Source organism: Calonectris borealis, chromosome 5, assembly GCF_964195595.1.
Source record: "Calonectris borealis chromosome 5, bCalBor7.hap1.2, whole genome shotgun sequence".
NCBI lineage: Eukaryota > Metazoa > Chordata > Aves > Procellariiformes > Procellariidae > Calonectris > Calonectris borealis.
In genome coordinates this window covers 5,012,546-5,029,141 of record NC_134316.1, presented here as the reverse complement: position 1 = coordinate 5,029,141, position 16,596 = coordinate 5,012,546, and the positions used below count along the sequence as shown (strand labels likewise).

Here is a 16,596-nt window from a genome sequence, read left to right as displayed (position 1 = left end):
AGTTAAACTCTGGTCAACCACTTGTTATTTCTGGAAGGACTTGGTGGCTCCTTTGGGCTCAATCTCCAGTACCATTTCCATCCCCTTTGCACTGCCGGGGCAAGGCAAAGCAGACAGAGAGCTGCTTCAAAGGCATTCCACGGATTCTGCTGGGGCGGGAAAGTCCCGGCCGAGCAGCCGGGATGGAAGACGCTCTGCTACTCACTGGAGCTTGTTCTGGCACGTGGCAAGTGTCCAAGCTCGGAGAAAGGCGGGTTGGGAAGCACGATGCTCCAGACCAGGGGCGGGTTCGACTTCAGCAACTGCGGAGGCATCCAATTTCTAGAAAACCCACTCCCTTGCAGCAGTAACTTCATATTAAAGCAACTGCTCCCGACCCACCTCCCAACGCCTGCGAAACTGCCTCTTGCATCAATCGGAGAGCCAGCGAGGATTATCGCCGGCTTTGAAGGTAAACAGAAGGTATCTGACTGCTGAAGCAGTGCTCTCCGCTTGAGCAGCCAGCCTGGGGGGAAGCAGGAGCAAGCTGAACACGTAGGGCAGAGCTGGCCCAAAAGAACTGAGGAGCTAAATGCAAAGTAGGCACCTAACTCCGAACATTGGATCCCCCACCGCTTGTTCACCCACATCAGGTGCTCAAATAACCCGACTTCGGAGGAGATGACACCCAAATATAGCTGCACAGAGGAGCAGCTATAAAATCCGTCATGCGTAAAATCCATCACCTTTACCAAGCAGAGGTTTCGGGCAACAGATCGCACATGCAAGCCCAACAGGCACAGACTACTTCAGTTTGAGGGCTCCCACCCATTAATAAATTTTGAACACATTTTAAAATAAATGCACACACATATACGCCCTTCAGCATAAAGCACAGTAGCCTCAGCTACTTTTTAAATTTTACACAGGAAGAAGTGCCATTGCTTTACCAGTCTTTTGTATAAAAGCGCTTACCGTAAAGCAAGTGACGCAGAAGCAATTCTTTGTTGAGCCTGAGGAAGCTCAAACGCATGCTCCCTGTTTCCCAACCATCCTACAGACGACACAGGGATGACATAAAGCAGGAGGGAACAAAACAAACTGAAAGACTTGGTATTCAAGGTTATAAGCTGCTCCAGAAACACGTAGCTCAAAGATGATGGGATAGCACGCATGCCTGTGGTGGAACAGGATAAGATGAGAAGAAATCACAGAAGAAAAAGAAGTGGTGGTTTTATAGGGCTTCTGCTGAAAGTTGCACAGAGCAGCACAGGTAAGTGACATGTTTCCTTCTGGAAATGTCTTACCTTTCTTGATTTAACATTTGTTTTGTAATTTATTAACTGCAAGAGGACCAAGACCTTTCCTAACATCATGGCGCAACAAATTTCTTCAAACAGTTAATAAACCAACAAAGTGATGCTATTTAGTCTTCGTTTTTGTGCATGCATAATGAGAACACATGAAAGGTTGCAGAAATTAACTTTGGACCACACTATCGTTAAAAGACTAAAGAGTTCAAAAGAAAGAATAAGCAAAAGTAGATCTGAAGGCAAGTCATCAGGTTGTTCTTTTGAAACTCAAGACCGAAAGGAACTGGTTCATGAAGTCAGCTGCACTGCGGTGCAGAGGATTTCACTGCAGACAGCGCAACCCAGCAGGCATTCTCCAGGAGTCAAAAGGTGGTTTCATTATTAAGAACACGTCCCAAACACCACCAGAAGAAACTCCAACTGAACACGCTCCTTCTTCGAGAAGGATACAAGAAGCAGACACAGGTTTCAAGTCACCAGGTCACATCACTTGGAAACTTGGATCTTAGAGATCAAAAAGTCTAGGAATAAACGTGAGAACTGGTGCAGCGTTAACTCACTGCAAAGATATTTAAAAACAAAGAAACAGTAAAAGGTTCTTCAGTTTGTGAGAAAGGACAGGGAGATAAACAGGGCTGCAAGCAAGGTCGGGGCAGAGATTAAGAGTATTCTAGGTACAGCACGAAATACCAAATTTGACTTTGCATCATTTTTAAAGAGGGGTGGTAAGGGTGATCGTGAGGGCAAAAGCCCAGGGGTTAATTTGAACACGAACATTGGCACAGGGAGGATTAAAAAGCTTCATGAATATTGCAAGGATTGGCTCATCTCAATTTTAGAATCCAAAATAGATAGGCTCATAAACTGCAGGCCAAGAAGCAAGATTTATAAACCTCTTGAAAGCCGACAACATGAGTTAATGAAACATGTGGCACATTGGAGGTGGCACTGCAGGGGAGAAAGGTAAGGGAGAGAGATCGCAGCCTCGCCAGGCCTGGTAGTCTGACTTCAACATAAAGGTGCTTTGCAAGCAAAGAGGATTAAGGCAACAGAAAAAAAAGGAGGAAGAGGGAATAGTTCAATATGCCGGACTAGTCTGAAGGGTCTCAAAAAAGTGATCTTTTTAGGTAAATATACTACATCTTACTCACATGGACTTCAGAAGGCATAAGGAGATTTACTAGTTAAGACAGATGGGCAGAGGAATGGGAAAACAGACACAAAGGAGCTGGCTTAGCAGCAGACAGCCCCAGGTGATGCTGAATAAGAAAATACCAGCCTGAAAACCAAAGAACCAATGCCTCAAGAATCAGCCTTGGGAACATCTGATTTTGTTAGGGATGACCTCATCACAAATACCCACAGAAATGAAGGCACTTCCAAAACAGCAGAGGCACAAAACACCGAGTAACAGAAATTGAGGAGAGTTTTGAAATACAGATGGTGATGCACCAGCAAGCTGAACACCAAGAAGTTTTGGAGGTAACTAAGAAAGGTGCATTGGCTACCATAGACACATCCATGAAACAGAGGTTGGAGGTGATTCTGTGATACATTCAAGGCAGCAGTGAAAAGCCCTCCTGCCAGATCTGCTCTGGAGTGCAGCATACGCTTTTTGACATGCCTCAGAGGAGATTCATCCACACTGAGAACGACGACGACGACAGTTGTTATTCAAGAAGCTACTAAATAACGCTTGGGTCGTTTAGCACAGCAAAACCACACGTGAGGGCATACAACCACATTTTACAGAATACAGCAAAAGAGGTAAACCGCTGAAAATAAGAAGCGGTCCTTATGTAAAAGGAAAAAAAGGAACACAAGCTCAAACGAGTATATAAACTGGCATGAATGTTCAGTCCGGGAATCAAAAGAAGATTCCTAATCGCACAGCTAGATCTGTCATCTTCAGTAAAGGTTTAATCTACAGGAGGAGAGAAGAAAAGATGTAATTGTTTTTAGGCTGGACTAAGTTTACAAAAGGGATTATGAGATACTGCTTGGGAAAGCAAGGAGCTGGGTGACCCAGGAAGTCTTTTCCAGCTCGAAATTACCATGAGACTAACACAGCAAGTATATCTGTCTACACAACCACAAAGAACAAAGGTTAAAGTTTGCTTTAAACCCACACAGCTTTTGGAAATGAGAAAGCTGGCTCTCTTCCTCCAGATTGAGGAAGTTTAAGAGTCTTGGTTTCAGAAAAATAATAAAAAAAAAAAAGATACATATATTTTCAAGTAGCTTGAACTCAAACAAACTGGCATGTTCTTGCATTTGCATAAGGACAAGTTGTTCTGTACGGTGTTCCTATAACAAGACACAGTGAGAGGCGTTCACTTAATTGTCACATAAGCACAAGTGTTTGAAATCAATCGTGCATTTCTTCTTAATAAGAGACACAGGAGAGTGAGCAATACAAGATCTGAGCTTAAACTAATCTAATTACTTATTCCATAGTAAGACAAACCGCAACAATGATTGCCAGTATTTCCACTTGCTTTAAGCTGACTGCGTGTTTTAAAACCTACTATGACAAGCCATTCTCCAATTAAGTTTTACTTCAAAGCCATGTTCCCAAATTAATTTACAGCTAAAAAACCCAAAGATTTCTCCTAGTACAGTACCAGCTGCAGTGAATCTGTAGTTGTCATTATCAAATAAAAATGTCAAAGAACATTTCTGCCCTTAAGCCATTACAACATTTCACTTAAACACTATCCAAAAGTAAGAATTTAGACCAAACATTTGAGTGACATGCAAGACAATAGGAAAGTAGGGAGAAGGCTAAATTGGTGCTAAATACTTAACTATAGGCAGACCAGCCGGTCTGTTCATACCGTTTGACTTGATGGAAGGTGGAGGATGTGGAATTCAGCGGTTCCCTGTGGAGGCCAGCTCTGCAGGAACTCTTCATCGTTACTACCTCTCCGGCTAAGGCACACCGTCACAGCCAGTCCATCCTGGGTTACGCACAAGGCTCCCCCATCAGCCTTCCTTGCCCCACACAGAGCTTCACCGAGTCTCTGCCACCTAGAAACTGAACAAACAAGAGGTACATAAGAAGATCACGTTCGAGTGCAGCAGCGATTGAAGCACAGATGATCAGGACAAGGACTTTCCCAAGAGAGAGAAAAGATATATACACACACACACGCATACACATAGTTATAAAAGATATATATAAATATAAAAGAACTTAACATCGTCATGCCATTATTGCAGCTGGAGTTTCCAAACACCATTAAAATACAAATTAATGCCCCCCATAACAGCCTGTCTGCACATACAATGCTTTTCGACCTTATATACGACTGCAGCACTATCTTGGCACCTCCCGTGGAACACATTGTCTTCTGAGCTCCATGCAAACAGGACGCACAAGATCTTTCTGCTTGTTAGCACCGCATCAAGCTTTGGAGGGAAATCGCTGCTAGCAGTACGATTTGATGCTGCCAGGAGTTACGTTAGCGTTCTAATCAAAATAACGTGGTGGATTTCATAAAGGACAAAAAACATGCCACCATGCAGCCTCCAAGCCTTGTGAAAACTGCTCCAACTTTGCATCACACACAGATAAGACAGCAGATTTCACCAAAACAAAAAACTGTTCTGCAGTATCTCTCGTTCGCACTAGGTTGCTGCCTTTTACGCTCTGTCCTTGGAGTAGATACTATTACCAGCGCTTTAACGTACTTTGATGGTGAAAGAACAACCACCTTCGAGATGGAACATAAAAGGAAAGAATGACACAGCAAAAGAGTCCTGGAAAAACTCAAATACTCACGCTTGAGTTGCCAGCAGATTGTTTTAAAGATCATTTGCTTCCTCTCTAGAGGACCATGCACAATGACGCCGTAATAAAGGAATGCCATTTGAAGATGCTAACTATAGACCTGTGTCCCCAGGGGATTTGTGATTTAGTGCAGCAGGTTGTTCTCTCCTTTTCAGCAGCTTTGCCCGGTGCTCCTACCACTGCCCTATTCCTACAGTGGCATTTCCACAGTGCAGCCTGGCAGAGGCACTTGCTGGAGGTTTGTGCTTGCCGGCAGCCAAGCTCTCGCAGAGATGGAGCCTCTCACATCATCCCTTTCGCAACACCTGCCAGAGAAAAAACTCTCACACAAAAGACCACCTACCTATGCACGGCTCAGTTAATCGGTGCTTGACCAATGTGGTTTACAACTCAACGCTGCCACTAAAAACTCCTGACCTGGAATGCCTGCTCTAACTTGGTAGCCACACTTGCCGAGAAAGTGATGAAGGATAACCTTCCAGGCAGGGAAAACAGAAACTGGTTTAGATCCAGCTGACTTGATGTCTGCTATAGCAATTTCACGATTCCTTTAGTGATGGTGAATGAGAGGTTAATCATTTGCCTACATTTGAGTAAGCAGGAGCCTAAAATAATATATAAAATATTATATAAACACATTCCAGTCTTCATGAAGAAATCTCTGCTGAGTTCTACACAAGGCAAGGAAACATGTCGGATGGAAAAGACTCAAGCATTGCACTGGCAGAGTTGGAGGATGAGAGTATGCCCTCTACTCCATGAACTCGGAAAGACGAGGAGTTAGGCTGCCATGGTTAACAGCAGCAGAAATTGAAGCTTTGTAGTTAAACACCATTTTCATTAGACTGCCCAGAGCCTGTAACAAGGCTCTACCTGCAAGAGTGAAACCTAGGCACAAAAATCAGCCATTTCTGATGATTTGCGGGCTGTAACATATATATTCACAAACAGTAATTCAGAGGAAAAAAGCATATGCCTAGTGCTTTATGAAAATCAAAAGTTAAACAAAATTATTACTTTCCCATGAACCATCAGTAACAGGCACTGAAATTCTGACTTTTATCCAAGCTTTTGTCTGGCTTCCCCTTCTGGCTTTACTGACACTAGCATTTCAGACTCAGCAGGAACTGTATCTCAGAAACATGATTATATCCACACCCAAATAAATGCAACCATACCATTTCAAGAATGCCAGTCACTTTTTCAATAGCTAAAACTCTTTCCATGTATTCTTAGTTAGGAACACCAGATGTTTTGTCCCAGTCTTACTCCTCTGCAGATCGATTGAGAAGTAAATGATAAAAAGCCAAAGAAAAAAATTGAAACTAAAAGATCATCTTGTTTGCAGTAAAGAGCTTGAGAAGCAAAACCATCAACCGAACTTGTTCAGGTCAGGGGCAGCCACAACCCCAATCCAAGCACAGGCATCGTATGGTGGGACGTCATGCGTTTAAGAAGGGACTAGCACCTACTAGAGGGAAGCAAAAGCTGACAAAAAAGACACACACAAGTTCAGATGGGCACTGCAGCACAGATCCAAACACAGCTCCATACAAAGCATGCTTTTTCTCCTCGTCTAGCTGCTGGGCTATAGAAAAGAGCAGAAATAGACTATTAATGCCAGCAAGCTACTGACAAATTCCTACTGTGTAAGTAGTAAAAAGCTGTGCTTGTGAATTTAAAAAAAAAAAAGGGGGGAGGGAGGGGAAATCAGCATCCAAGCTAGCACAGAGATACTTAAGATACTTACTGCCTTTTAACTACCACAGTGTGTTTCTTTACCAAGGCTGATCCTTATCAGTAGGTGCTTCAGCTGATTTGTTAGTTTTGCAGAGAGTTGGGTACAGCCTGAAAACTGAAATACAGATGCACAGAGAAAGAAAACATAAGAGGAAGTTAAAAACCTAATTTTGTTGTTCTCCCTTTCTGAAACCACCCCCAAACATATGCCTTTATGCATAAGATGTGGGAAGGACTCAGATTTTGGCAGCAGTAAGCATCACGTCCTCTCAGCAATGGACAGCAGTTCACTGAATGGTCTCACAAAACTCCCTGTCTTATCATCAGTTTTGAATGCTGCTGCAGTTTAGGAAAACAAATGTATTAACTAGCGTGGACGAGGAGGGGTCAAGGTCTCTTCATCCGTGCAGCAATACACTACAGCTTTTGATATTTTGATAGCTAAAGCTTTACTGCAAGAGCAAATGTGTTTTAAACAGTAGCAACAGTAACTGCTAAACAAACGAGTCCAAAGGATGGGCACATCCTTTCAGAGAATTTGCTTTCTAGGACGCAGGCAGTGGCCTCGGGACTGGTCCTGAGCAGCAATCACACCGTTGGCAGAAGCAAGTCTGACCACCCCACCTCCATGCAGGGCTAGCTTTAGGATGCTCCGCAGGGCCGTCGCACTGGACCAGCTGGGCAGAGAGCATCAGCACACTCAGGATGCAAAAGAAAGCCATGGCAAGTGTTTCAGAGGGGGACTCAGAAGTGTTAATACCAAAAACCAGTCATTACGAAGGACAGGTAATCTTTTAAAAATAAAGAAAATGCCAGCACTGAGGCATCATAACAGAGATCTCCACGTGGGTTTTTGTTGTTTCCTTGCAAGAACAGAGTTGCATGTCCTTTCCACCTCCCACCCAGCTCAAGTTTAGGTTGTTACATGATACTTGTCTCTAAAAGCATATTCCACCAGACATGCAATTCTGCCATTTCCCAGCCTAGCCATCCCTCCAGCCCTCCCTCCCTCGGCAAACACCCCTCCGGGACACCTATAGCAGCACCAGAGTCTCTGAGCAAGAGGCTTTCGCAGAAAGCTTTGCCTAGTCCCAGCATTGGCATTTCATGGTAACAACCAACAATCCGCAGCAGCTCCCAGACTAGGTCGGACAGCGAGATGATACACCTGATCCTCGTACTCAGCCTCTTAGACACCTATAGGAACACAACCCTTTCTTTTTAACTGTTCTTCGTGTAATATCTATCTATTTAAAACACCTTAAAGAACTACCTTTTAACACTAAGTTCGCCAGCTACGTTTTACTTCTTTATTTAATAGAACAGTCTCAGGCAAAATAAGAGGAAACAAGCACGTTGTAACTAAAGCTATCTTACAAAGACTTTCAGAGTGACCTCCCATTTGTGTTTCCATCCACCTGCAGCTGGCAACAAACCCTCACATGAAACTAGCTATTTAGTGAAGACACTGTATCCAACTTAGGAGCATTAAGAGATGCAAAGATTAATAACTACAATCAGCTGAGATGCTCCAAGTCCTGCTAAACTGCAGACTGGCCTTTTCACCTGCAGCAGGAGGCTACAGGAGCCAGCACAGACATCGCTTGCCTTGTGAAACCTTGTGTGCTCAGCTTCCCCTCTGCTTGATGGTCAAAAGGTGAAACTTTGCATAGATCTGATGTTATCTAATCTAAAAGCAATAAAGCTGCCACAGGGGCTCCAGCTGGAATAAACAGGGGAGCTTTCTGTGCCTACTTACACACCAAAACCTGCTGCTACCACTTCTTCTAGGTACTGGGAATCAGAGCTGGCCGAACAGCAGAACCTCATTACCATGGCCCTTGGCTCATTTCCCCACCAAATTCACTCCAGCCCTCCTCAAAGCTTCACCAAGCTCCCATCCATACTCTGCACCCTGGATAACACCAGATGGAGCAGTTATTTAACTGAAACCTGAAGATTCCCACGTAAATTTGAGCTTGGGCATCCATGTTAGCAGGAAGCACACGGATGCTCCAAAACACTGCGCAGCCCCACAGTCGTTTTGGTCACTGTAATTCCTGCCGTACTGGGGTCTCATCGCTCTCTTCCCCTGTATCAGCACTGATTCCTGTCTGATTTCTCACCTGAAGCAGCTCACGGAGCTGAACTAGGAGAAAATTAACCCACAAGAGGTTGACTCCCTGAACCCACTTACCCCTGGCACCTGGCAGGCACTAGCAAAGCCCAGTGGGACGAGGTTCTCAGCAACTCAGACTGGACTGAGCTGTCTCAAATCCACACCTTGAATCGTGCCAGGAAAGGTGTCTGCCACAAAGTGGTTTTTAGCTTCTTTCAAGTCAGTGGAAAGGAACGCTTTTCAATGTGCAAAATACAGAGTGTTTCGGAAGCGGGGAAACAAGCATGTAGGGCTCCAAGGCAACATTTGACTCTTCACTGCCGTCAAACAGTGCTACTTGCTGTACCGATAAGCATACGAAATACTTATTCTAATGAAGCACTACAGGGAGGACCTGTCTTCCTTCCAAGATCACATCAATAAAGAATGAAAGGCTTCAAATTTGTAGATCTTATGCTTTATCTCCTCTAGGTGTGGATAGTGTTGGAAGGACTAAGTCACCCCCCTCTCCCCTCGAAAGGAAAATCTCAAAAGGGAAAAAGAAAATATGAAAAGATAGGCCCTGCTGCACCTTGTTAACCCTGTATTTTAATATTGGGGGGGGGGTGGTGGGGGGGGTGGGGATCACAAGTGTTTCCCTTGTTCAACTATTCCTGAAAGGTTTCAGCTGTCTTGCGCAATTTGGGTAAGGACATCATCCGTTGCTCAACTGGGAAGAAGTTAAAAACTGGCTCATTACATTTGTTCTGCTTGATCCAAGAGGAAAACAAAAAGAGTAAATCCCTTACTTGCCAATGCTGCTGCAGCGCTGGTGGCAAATGCACCCAGATCACACATTACTCTGCTTTCTAGAAAGCTACCACCTACTTTGGCACTCCTTGTCACTGCATAATCTACGTTGTGCCCCGAATGATAAATAGCGGGTAGCTAAACACCCCTGAGCTACAGCTGCTGCGTCCTCGGGTTACCGGGTATGGGTAAAGATACTCACTGTAACGCCGCACATTCGAGGCCACGTGATCCATGAGCCACATCTGAATTATTTAGCACATAAAACTAGATTTGTTTTGCCATGCAGATTCTGAATTAATGAAAGCTCGGCTGAAAGGCTACTTTCTTGGGGCGAGGGGAAGGAGAAAGCTTCCAGAAGCCTTCCTATTATAGAAGCAATAGAGCTGGTTCCAAAAATAGTAGAGAAGCACTCCCAGAGCTCTGGAGACATTGTGCCCTCGTTTTGTAAGGCTGAGGTCTCGCTGGATTGCTCCTGCACATGCAAAGAACGGTAGAAACGACTGCAAGATGCAGAAGTGACGTTAAATGGGAGTTTTAGGACAAACACCAGAGACAGAAATCCAGACAGCCTACATGAAAGAAATCAGCTTGAATGCCAATAGAGAACCAACCTGTCCCACTTTAGAGAAAGCCAGTTAAAACCAGCAAGAAGAACACCACCATCTTTTTCAAGAACGCAACGTTCGTTCGCTACAGAAGATCCTGGTTATTATTACAACACTGACGTGGCAGATTAGGATTGTCAACAATAATTTCATCACTCTATTTTGCCTGTGGATGTTAAGGATCCTGGCTGGAGAGGTCCACTTGACTCATTTTGGCACACATTTGGTGGATTCGTTTTTGCTGCGACAGCTAATAAATTGACCATCACATGGCCTGCCTGACAGTAATTACTCACTAGTTAGTCCGTAACAGTTTGTTAGTGATCCAGCAGCACGGCATAACGACCCACTCTAATTCTTAAAATTAAAGTTCCCTTTGCCTCTTTTGTGGCAGCTCTTCTAGCACAGTGAGAATAAACCTGTTTGCAATACTCCTTTGATTACAAGTGTATCTTTGAAACTATGGTATTCCAGCATAGGACTGGCTATTTTATTGGCATATACTGACGAAGTACAATGTCAGCAGAAACCAAAAAAAATCTCATACTTGACATTATATAGGCAAGAAGTCCCCCTGCACCATGGCATACAATGGACAGTAATAATTGCTTCTGTACATCTCTCCGTGGGGTATTAAATGGCTTCTAAAGTAGAAGAGCAAACCTATAGCTAACTTCTACATATCCTGTAAATAAATAAATACAGTTCCTTCTTTAGAACTTTGTTAATAAGGAAAATCCCACAGTAGGTGACCCGATGTTAAACACTAGGTTTATCAGCTTTGAAACTTAATTCACTGAATTACATATGGCTTTAACTGGTTTATATGGCTCTAACCGGTTTGGACCAGCCTTTGGGCCGATAGTTCTCCTTTCACAGAGACTGCCCCATATACCCTGACCACAGGTCCAGCCCTAGATAGTTTAGCAAAATAAGGGGTAATTCATTTTTGTTTACTTCTGTGGAATCTTACCCTTTAACCAAAAGGTTACGTTGCAGATTTCTCTGTCCTGTTTCACTGTGGATACCTTCTCAACAAAAAACAGGCACAAAACAAAACAAAACAACACACACACCCCAAAAAACAACCAAACAAAAACCACACACACACAAAAAGACTCAAAGCAGAATGACATTATTTTGTTCACATGGATTCATTCTGCCAATCCACTGCAGAATTGAGAGGCTACAATATTCACTAGGCATCTCTAAAGCATCCAAATATTTCCTAAGGGTCTCCAAAACCAAATTCAACAAACAGAAACCTTGCTCAGCAACACAAACACTAGATTAAATATAACAGTACTCAAAAAAACCACAAATTTTAGAAGCAACTCTGCCATTAGTTGCAAGTATTTCTGGAATTCAAAATGCCCAAATTTTTCTATCATACTCCTGAATCCACCCTGTCTGCACATGCTAGCATCTTCCACAATTTTTTGCACCAATGTCTCATGATTTGTCATGAAATCTTAAATCCTTTCAAATTTTTCTTTAAACTAGGACACTGCTGATGCCCTGATGTCATGCCTTCACAGAAAACTGTCTTGCATCTTGCAAGGATATTGTAAAAACGCTGAACTCTGAAATTTCAAATTCACAGGTCAGCAGTTTACAAAAAAAATTCTGCTCTGCAAACCTAAGAAAACAGTTATACTAGGTATACCCAACTCCAGGACAGATTTCACGTAGAAGGAAGCTCAAACTATTTTTCACAGAACATTTTATAACAAAGCACATCATTACATCTGCTGAGGACAGGAAACTTCCAACAGAACAGATTCATTAGGAGCATCTAAAAGCAACCCACCCACCCACAAACAAACAAGACATACTACCACCCACACCCTCTCAACAAGCTTTGCATTCACTGGTCTTTCCAGTGGTGTCTTATAAAACAAATCAAAAAGCTCCCAAAAAACCGGCTACAATCTAAGACAAAAAAAATCACTAATTAGTGCCAGGTTCTAACACGGCCTCTGTGGGAGGAGATCATGGCTGCCCTGGGCCCTTTCCATCCGGCTCCACCACGACCCACCGCAGGACACAGCTGAGCCCATCAGCCAAGCGACTGGCACCGCTGGGGAATCGTATTTAAGAAAGGGCAAAAACCAGCAGACAGAGGAAGGGGGAGAAAAACCCACCACGGTCAGAGAAAGAAAGGGAGGAGGTGCTCCGCGGCAGGGCAGGTATTCCCCCGCAGCGAAAGGGGAGAGCAAAGGTGTTGGTTTAATGTTTATCTTCTTGTTTCTCACTACCTAAATCTACTTTAGCTGGTGACAAGTTAATTTTTCTGGTTTGTCCTGACTTTATCTCAACCCAGAAGCTTTCTAAGCCTATTGTCACCCTGCGCCTCTGAGGAGGGGGAGTGAGCGAGCGGCTGGGTGGGCTGTTGGCCAAGGCCAACTTTTTCCACGCAACAACTTTTTCCACGCAACAACTCTAAAGAAATTAAAGTTACCCTGCCTCTGCCGTTAAGTGCTGGTGCTGCCTAACTGACACCACACACACGAATCATACATTTTCAATTAGACCGCACATCAAAGGCTGCCAATCTTCACTCTTCATTAGAAGATTAATCTGTCACGGTGCCGGAGACGTTTGCTCACTACAGGCAGGATGAGGCCCCATCATTTCAATCCAGCAGCACATTTTTTGCCTACCGTCGCGCATTGTGCTAGCATCTCTCCAACAGCTCCAGGCCTGCAGCATGAAGTCATACACGTGCGTGGCAAGGAAACGGGACAGCAGGGTGTCAAAGCCAGCAAAATAAAGATGTAATCCAAACCAGTGACAGAAGGAATAACACAGCCATGCAGATGAGACTCACAACAGCACTTGGCGCAGCGCCACAATCAACGCAGACCCCCTAGTTATCCATCACACAAAACTAAGCACTTGCAGCCATCGCACGGCAGAGCTCGTCCAAGCGCACACAGCTCGGCAGGAGCAGGCACGGGGAGGAAACAGCGCGTCGGTGAGCAGAGCTGGGGCCACACAAACGCAGGTGAACGATCCAGGAAACAGCATTTGGACGGGGAGGATGTTTCTCACCACTGAACTGCTTTGCAGCCTGCAAAACACAGAACCTGCTCAAAGAGACCAAAAAAGATTCTGAGCACTCAAAAGCCCAGCCGTGTGACCAGTGACATGCTAAGGCTAAACTGCTTAGGATGAAGACAGAAGGCAGGCAATAGTACACGCTAAAAACCTTTCCCAGCCAAAGTATCTGCTCGGTTTTATACAAATTCTTAAAAGAAGAACGTACACAGAACATCTTCTGCTGAAACTAACCCAGCTACAGATAAGCTTGGGTTTTTGACAGGTAAACTGCAGTAGAGACCAACATTAAATACAGTATCTTTTTGCATAATTGTTTCAAAAGACTGTTTAAAAATCTGAGCTAATTTTGAAACCTACCAATTCCGCGGATCTTTAATCTTTTTTTGGCAACTTTAAAACATTTTTTTCCCATTAATAACTCAGAGTTACTTGAAGTAAAAAATAGTTTTATATTTTCAGAGCTTCGTAGTTGAAACGTCTATCAACTAACACAATTAAATTTTCAGAAATTCCAAGCATAGCACAAATTCCGCTGTAACTCATTCTTTAAAGATAAAAGAAAGGCCCCAAAAAAGCATCTAAATTTCAGTAAAGGATAGCTTCTGCATGCTCAAGTGCCTTTTTAAACTGTGAGAACTTTTGTTGCAAATCTTTCACTTTTCATGTTTCATCTTCAAAATTCAGTAGCATGGACCTACAACAGGACACCAGAAATAATTCTGGTGCAATTCTTTCCAGGTAATGACCATTTTAGAAGTATGAACTTTCCTAAAAGTTCATCTGAAAATACCAGATTCAGGTTTGTTTCACACTACTTTTAGACTTATTAATGCAAAAACAGCTTTAGAAGCAAGACAGACAAGGAAAAATATATGTATCGCTTTCTAACTCAGCATTCCCTACTGCTACGCCCCCGTACAATCAATATTCTCTTTTCAGGGTTTCCTCCTCTTGGACAAAACAGAGAAAATACGAATGAGAAGAACCAAATCAGCAGGAAACTAAGCAGAAAATAAAGTACCCACAACTGTGTTTTAAAAAGGATGGTTTAAGTGAACCAGATTTTGAGCTGGGGACTGTTACTGTACTGTGAAAATACTCAGCACATTTTTAGGCTCCCCAGCGGAGCAGCTGGTGTGAGCACACCATGCAGCAGAAGACCATAACCTTACAAATCAAACATGCCAGCTCCCGAGCTCCTACTCACCACGCTGGCTTCCGTCAACAAATTGCTACCAAATCCCTCTCCCAAAAGCCAGCTGAAGTTTGCTAGCCTGAAAACTAAATTACCGAAGTAATCACCAAGCCCCATCAGCTTGATCTCTCACCATTTAACATCTCTTACTAATTCTCTCTGAGCTTGCAGGAAATAGTTTCAAACAGCTCCCTCAAGAAAGTACGTTTCAAGCCTTAGTTTTTCCATTCTGAGCCATCCCTGCACTATTTCATAGCTCTGATAATTGTACCACTGACTAACCTCCAACTGGGAATAACTGTTTTTATCATCACTATTAAAAACAGTCCCTCACACTGCTAGGAATCTGGAAACTCATTGTAGCCGCATCCCACCCTTCAGCCTCTCAAAACACTACAGAGCAATGAAACTATGTGCTGAAACCAGAGGATCCCTGTGCTGAACAACTCTTGTAATTTCTGGGTAATTACAACTGCTTCCTAAGCAAAGGCAGCCATGAAGGTTTGGTTATTGATTTTAGAGGGACAAGTGGCGTGAGATCTTAGAAAGTCAAAATGAACTTACAGTTTTCCATACTGGACTGGGAAAGTTCAATTATTTTTAGAAGCATAGCAGTGAGGTGCATGTTAAAAAGCCTCACATGTTCACACAGTTTTATAGTTGTGGGGTTTTTTAAAGTAAAAGATTCACCTGCAGCTTTCCTGTCCTAATACTACATTATCTTGTTTTTTAAACATTAGCCAGAAGAGTGACTGACGGCTCTCAGAGAAGTAGCAATATGCAGGGGAGGGAGTGGGGGGTGGGGAACAAAAAAAAAAACCACACCACCAAACAGTTGAAAGAAGAGCTGATTTAAAAAACAGCTTTTAATTATCTGAAGGTACGGTTGCCAAGTAGACAGCAAAGAGGCTGTGCATCACATACAGATGGGAAAATCCCCCCAGGTTTATTTCACAGTCAATTACAGTGGATTAACTTATTAGTAAGAGCAAAATATATTTTTTTTTAATGCAAGTTTCAACAACTTGAAAAATCATTGCCACTCGCACTTTGATACACAGGATCAGCAATCTGGTTTATCACCCTTCCAGTCATCACAGTCCATAAGCACACCCTACAAGCAACCTCTCCCTCTTTTTTAATGCATCTTCTGTCATTATTTCCTTCTCAGGGAACGGCATCCCTCTTGACTTCCTGCTTTGAGTATCATTTCATACATCCATTATGGTATTTCTTTATTGTTGTTAAAGAGAAGCATCAAATGCTTCCAACCTCTTTTATACACACCCTTGCACAAACTCACAGGTGCTTATATTATTCACTTCTGCCTCTACGAGATGTCACCGTACAACATATTTGCCAAACAGAAAAGCATCGTGGCACCACAGAGCAGCTTTCCAGGATCCCTGTGCTAAATACTGGGTGTGCCTACTTTTGTTTGGTATCAAGTTCCTTCTGCTGGCTCCGCTGCAAGAGCAAACTACATGGATAGTTATGTTTTTCCCCACCTCCAAAAACATCTGTTCCTTTTCTAAGTTCTCCAGACTTCCTTCCCCTTTAGCCTATCACAAAGCCTCTCGTTTGAGCAAGGCTGCCTTCTTGATAGTCCATCACCATTATCTTCTTGTTCACCGCAGAGCAGTGTGAATCACTGAATCTTGCAGAGCTTCCAGCCCTTTCAGCTCAAGGCCAGGCACCGAATTCAAGCATCCTGATTTAGAGAGAGGGTTGTTAAACTCATTCCCTGCCTCTTTTTTAACACTCTACAGCTTCCTGTGCTGGGAGGCAACCAAACTGCTATAAGAAATGCCAGTTTCTGTTAAATATCCTCAATTCCTGTGACACTGAACATTTAAAACAATTATGTTACTTCCAAATCTTGTGCTATAACAGCCTTTAATCCACAAAGTGCAGAGATGAGCAAAAATTACTTCAGCACGAAGGAGTTTTGGTTAGTTATTTGCTGAATCCCACAGCATTTCAAGTTAACATTCCGG

At 43.3% G+C, this 16,596-nt stretch overlaps 1 protein-coding gene across 6 annotated transcripts in view; it reads right to left on the bottom strand.

Moving 5' to 3' along the window:
• Positions 1 to 16,596, bottom strand: part of FBXO34 (F-box protein 34) — a 44,790-nt gene that overhangs the window by 11,888 nt on the left and 16,306 nt on the right. For 3 of the 6 annotated variants that reach the window (XM_075150797.1, XM_075150791.1, XM_075150794.1), the window contains 2 exons: positions 6,836 to 6,940; positions 4,130 to 4,329 (listed from right to left, as the gene is read on the bottom strand). Coding sequence is in view for 5 of the 6 variants with exons in the window: in XM_075150791.1 (XP_075006892.1) it covers positions 4,130 to 4,206 (77 nt within the window). In the remaining variant the exon portion in view is untranslated. Of the gene's footprint in view, positions 1 to 4,129; positions 4,330 to 5,076; positions 5,364 to 6,835; positions 6,941 to 16,596 lie in introns of those variants that run through there. The other 3 variants (XM_075150792.1, XM_075150795.1, XM_075150796.1) reach the window with 2 other exon arrangements.